The 4,954-nt window shown below is 43.9% G+C and overlaps 3 protein-coding genes across 3 annotated transcripts in view; 2 read left to right on the top strand and 1 right to left on the bottom strand.

Annotated features, from left to right (window-relative positions):
• The window catches only part of VTP01DRAFT_45 (uncharacterized protein), a gene marked incomplete at both ends in the record, with an annotated part of 1,750 nt that extends 1,051 nt beyond the window's left edge, over positions 1-699 (top strand). Inside the window, 3 exons of the mRNA XM_069383187.1 lie at positions 25-79; positions 212-290; positions 500-699. Of these exons, the coding sequence (XP_069244465.1) occupies positions 25-79; positions 212-290; positions 500-699 (334 nt within the window). The remainder of the gene's footprint in view (positions 1-24; positions 80-211; positions 291-499) is intronic.
• A 998-nt stretch (positions 700-1,697) lies between these two features.
• VTP01DRAFT_44 (uncharacterized protein) lies at positions 1,698-2,858 on the bottom strand (the record flags this gene model as incomplete). Its single annotated transcript, XM_069383077.1, has 5 exons — positions 1,698-1,891; positions 2,022-2,390; positions 2,447-2,501; positions 2,578-2,700; positions 2,784-2,858. 5 exons carry the CDS (start codon positions 2,856-2,858, stop codon positions 1,698-1,700), a joined length of 816 nt encoding a protein of 271 aa, XP_069244464.1.
• Positions 2,859-3,079: 221 nt separating this feature from the next.
• Positions 3,080-4,724, top strand: VTP01DRAFT_43 (uncharacterized protein; the record flags this gene model as incomplete). The annotated part of the gene is made up of 2 exons (XM_069382966.1): positions 3,080-3,491; positions 3,565-4,724. 2 exons carry the CDS (start codon positions 3,080-3,082, stop codon positions 4,722-4,724), a joined length of 1,572 nt encoding a protein of 523 aa, XP_069244463.1.
• Between the last annotated feature and the right edge of the window lie 230 nt (positions 4,725-4,954).

The raw sequence follows: 4,954 nt of genomic DNA, 5'->3' as shown, positions 1-4,954 counted from the left end.
GACATGGCTTTGCCACATTTCTAGACAGGTTTGTGAAATGCGTCAACTAATGTCGTTTATTAGCGTCATGCTTAGCTTCGCAAGTCCGCTAAATGCATCTGCAAAACGCGACTTTATTTTTCGGAAATACAGTACATAATTGTCCAAGTAAAAATGTAAATAACGCCCGTAGCAATGGTCAAATCAATTGACATGGCATACGTCATTGCAGTTGCCTGGCTGGGCTTTATTGAGTAGGACTGTCAATACTGCGTCGCTATGTTCGCCCAGCGACGGTTATTGTGAACTACGTGAGTTTCTCCTTTGCTAGAAATAGGAGTCTTTTATAGAAAATTTGGTTGACAATATAAGCTATGGAAAATTCAAAAGTAATCATACTTCTTCGAGATAAATAAGAGAAAAAAGGTAGGGGATCGAATGTTATCTAGTAGAAATTCTTAAAGTCACGCTTAACGAATTTAGCAGCCGTGCTTCAATTGCTGTGACACAATTATGCCAGGTCCAAAGGAAGCAAGCCGGCAGCAGTTCAACCATTATCTGAAACCGCTCGTCGATGAGTTGCTCCAGCTGTATACCGGTGTGCCCATGCAAACATCCACAACTGAAGTAGCAGTCGTCAGAGCAGCATTGTTACTTGTAGCCTGCGACATACGCTACAAAAAGGAAAACGTGATCCTCGTTGATATCATGTCCGCTTAACTGTATAATCAACCTGTCATGGGATTACCAATGAGCTCGTAAAAATTGGCCACGAAGACTGGGCAAAGTTTAAAGATCAAAATGAGTTCGGTAAAATTGACCTCCCAACTCCCGATGAAACCTGCATGGCAGAAATCAAAAAGCACCTTGCTTGTAAGGTACAGGATCACACATTGGTTTCTTTGCCATATATCATACCCTTCTGTAAGCAGAATAAACGTACGTTTGCCAACCTTTTCCGCGATTGCAGCAATTTGTACCCAATTGCGAACACGGACAAAATCATTATCTTAACGACCAGCTTCCTTTCAGCTTATCTAATTCCGCGTTCAAGCGAAAATCAATCAATAACTGGCGGTATATGTCGGAAACTGACATTTTCCAGATCTTTTGGAGTCCTCTGGTCGATATCGTTTTCGAGGACTCGACACTTCTATCCATATCGTATGAATGAAGCACAGTGGAAGAAAACCCAGAACGTGTCTTTAGGGGTTATTCTCTAGATAACCTTCTTTTATAAGTTTACCCCATTTTCTTACTGTGTCATCTTACCTTTTTTGTTCATTTATCTCGAGGATGTATGGATATTTTGAACATATTTTATTGCATATAGTTTACTAAAATTTTCTATGAAGACTCCTATATTTAACAAAGAAAACTCACGTACTCCACGTAAGTCGGTGTAAGCATTTGCTGTGGTAATCGTCTAAAATCTCTTTATTGGGGAAACCCAGAACACTGCCTCGACTCAACTGCAGACTATCCGGCAACATGGGGACGTGCAACGAGGAGCGTTCAGGGTCGATATGCGGGTGATACTCTCGCATGGGAGTAAATCCTACGACGTGGCGATTCTAAAAATGGTGATTTTAGTCGTAGGAGCTTAGGCCTTCCTTGATAGTCTTGAGTGGCGTGACCAAGAAGCAGTATTGCCTTGAGAAATGCTAAGAAAAACCTTTGGCTCAGATATGAATTTTGAGATTTCCTTGTTATTGATTTCAGGCATTGTACGTGAGATGTTTTCTTGAGAACTGGATATTTCGATCGGGAGTCACCAATTTGACACGGACGATGCTAGGATATTTGTGGTATACACGCATAGACGGATCGACTCCAAAAATCCGTTGGAAAAATTGAAAATAATAAAGTATCGAAAGGCTTTGAAATAACTTGGGGTTGTTCGTCAACACGCCTAGCTCGTAAAATAGAAAATAGAATGGACAAATTGGAAAAAGTGTTTGAAAAAGAAAGTCTGGAGGTGAAAGGGTAAATGAACTCGATGATGTTTATGTTGTTACATTTTTTATCTATTTTTGAGTCACAATGATCCGGAATGGATGAAATGTCTGTAGCAACCTTGTACGCAGAAATACGGTAAAGATTGGCAAAGCCAGATGGAGCATGCGTGGAGGTCTTAGGATAGAAATATAGAAACCGTTGGAAATATGCGTAAGGTATGTTGCTGATCAGGATATGGAAGACGAAGATCGGTCCAAAGAACTTGCAGCGTTTCTGCCTCTTGTATACTGCTGTCGGCATTTGGAGATGATTGTCATAGTCAGGAAGAGACGGACCAATACCACCGTGAATAGCAGGAAAAACTTGGAAAAGTATTCTTCTACTGCCGTGCGAATGCGACAACCTGCTCCAGCCATCACGACGGATTGACCTCGAGACAAGTGCCGATTCCACTAATCTCAGCGCGACAGCCCAAAATTAGTGTGAGGTCAAGAAAGACGGAACAGACTTGCGTCGTTGGAGACAAAACAGATGGCAAATAGAGATGAAGGTCCTTTGACAGTCTGAGAAATGAGAGCAGCCAAAAGATGAGTTTACATTAACAATTCGTTCCAACCTTGTCTATCTTTGTGAGAATACCTTTAAGTGTGGTTTGGAATTAGGAGGCGAGGCTGGGCATTGTTGTTGTAAAGAAAAGAGAGAAAGAGCCTGGCGCCCGCGGTCGCGGGTGGGAATACAAATTTTTGCGCTATTGAGAATATACTTGGCAAATTGATGAAAAGAATTGACGTTGCAGTATACCAACGAAAACTGGCTCGCAGATAACCACTAGAATTCTGTTATACTTTGATGACTTTGGAGTCAATCGATAATACTCCTTTGAGAAGAGAAGTAGCAGCTTTAACTTGCCGATGTTGCATTCACAAGAAGCGAGTCTGTTACCCAGCTGACTCTAGATGATGTAAGAAAACATCCATTGCTGTCAAACTTGGCGCCGAATTTTCCATATTGGAGTGCGGACAAAGGGACGGAGTCTCCGAAAAACTCATCATACACTGTATTTCCCTTCCCATCCACGGAGGAAGAGCCCGTAACAGATTGCTTGCTTCTTTTTCCCCTCCCCTACTCGTTTTTTCACATTATGGATTATCTCCCGGGAGCGACGCAAGCTCCCATACAACGCGCTGTTGAACTTCTGCAGCCCAAGCTAGATACCCTCCTCCGTCTGTATCGACGATCCTCTCGCACTGAACTCGCTCTCATCGGTGGTGCAACCTTGCTGACCCTCTATAATTTGAGAAACTACATTCGTGCCAAACGACAGAACCTCAATTTGCCTCCTCACGTCGGCTACTCACTCCCCATCTTTGGGCATTTATTGTATATCTTGCGTGATCCTAATGGCTTTCTTGACTGGTGTGCTGACAACTACGGCGAAGTATTCGACCTGGACCTCATGACGGCGACGGTTACCGTTACGGCAGGAAGATCGGCCGAAGAAATGCTCAAAGCACCGTCCGATCAGCTTTCCCTCGAGGAAGGCGTCTTGAAAGGTATAAATGCACCATTAAAATAGCAGCAGCAGTATTTGTTGTTGAGTCTCACCCGCACGATACCACCTGACAGACGTTCTCTTCATGCATTATGTGATTGATCCAACGACTTTTGAAATTGGTTTCAAGGTCAACCCGGCCGTTGCCAAAGATGTTATCCCAGCCAACAAGATTCCAGGCTTCACAGAAAATATCATCAAGGGTTTAGAACTAGGCTTGCACGAGCTTGTCGGCGACAAGCAATCAATTACCATAGATAAAGTCGACGTTTTTATGCAACGCTTCGTCGCATACATGAGCGTGCCCTCTCTCATCGGCCCCGAAGTCGCCACCAACCCTACCGTGATCCGTTCCTTTGCCGATTTTACTAAAGACGTTACCAGCAACATTGGCATCTTTTTGGCCACACCGAAATTCTTGCATCGGTTCCTTTTGCCGTACCTGCAATCTGTTGCATGGCATCGTAGAGTAATGAAGGAGCACGTGGCACCAGTTGTCAGGGCTCGCCGTGAAAAAATGAAGCAACTGGGTGAACAACATGAATTGCCACCAAACTTTTTGCAGGGACTCTTGGAATTCCAGAAGCCGGATGGCAGCTACTACTCTGACGAAGAGGTTGCCCAATCTGTCCTCCTTGTCGCCTTTGCGTCTGTGCACACAACTTCGATGAACCTGAGCTTCTGCTTGTACTGGCTGCTAGCCCGCCCTGACCTGCAGGAACGCTTGGAAAAAGAAATCAAGGATGTATTGGGCGACGATGGCCCAATCACGAGCGAAGCACTCGACAAGATGGTGTTTTTAGACAACTTTATACGCGAGGTGCTTCGCCAGGGCGTCGATAAACTCGCGACCACTAAAGCTGTCTTGTGCGACACTTATACTTTTGCTAACGGCTACCAGGTACCCAAGGGTCGACGCGTCCAATCTATGGGACGCCGTCTCAACATGGGCCTCAACAGCAACAGATCCCGTATCGATGAAATGGATCCTGACTTATCCGGCAACAAACACTCGACGCAACCTGGAAGAGACTTTGTCACGTTTGGTCTTGGAAAACATCTTTGCCCTGGACGGTTCTTTGCAGTGCATGAAATCAAACTTTCACTCATCTTTTTATTTACCCGCTACAAGATCTCGATCGCCGCCCGTAAACCATCTCATCCTGTCCAGACACTCGCTGGCGTTATGAGCCAACCATCCTCTGACCCTATCACTCTCACACGTCGAACGTAGAATTTAAGAATCTCCTCATCTGCATCCCGTTGAAAATTTTACTATACATTGTATCCCTATTTAATATAGAAAAAAGTTTGGTTTTATATGTACCTAAATCTACATGTCCTGTTATTCGCGTTATTTCCATATTGATCGACATGAGTTTTTTGATATAAGACAAACGGTATGGATAGAACAACGCAGTTATCAAGTAGCTTGCCTTGCAGGATAATTTTTGATAAATCCTC

The sequence above is a fragment of the Rhizomucor pusillus genome, assembly GCF_041956525.1.
Source record: "Rhizomucor pusillus strain CBS 183.67 unplaced genomic scaffold VTP01scaffold_1, whole genome shotgun sequence".
Taxonomy (NCBI): Eukaryota; Fungi; Mucoromycota; class Mucoromycetes; order Mucorales; family Lichtheimiaceae; genus Rhizomucor; species Rhizomucor pusillus.
The sequence above is the reverse complement of the archived record's forward strand: the minus strand, read 5'-3'. Positions and strand labels throughout refer to the sequence as shown.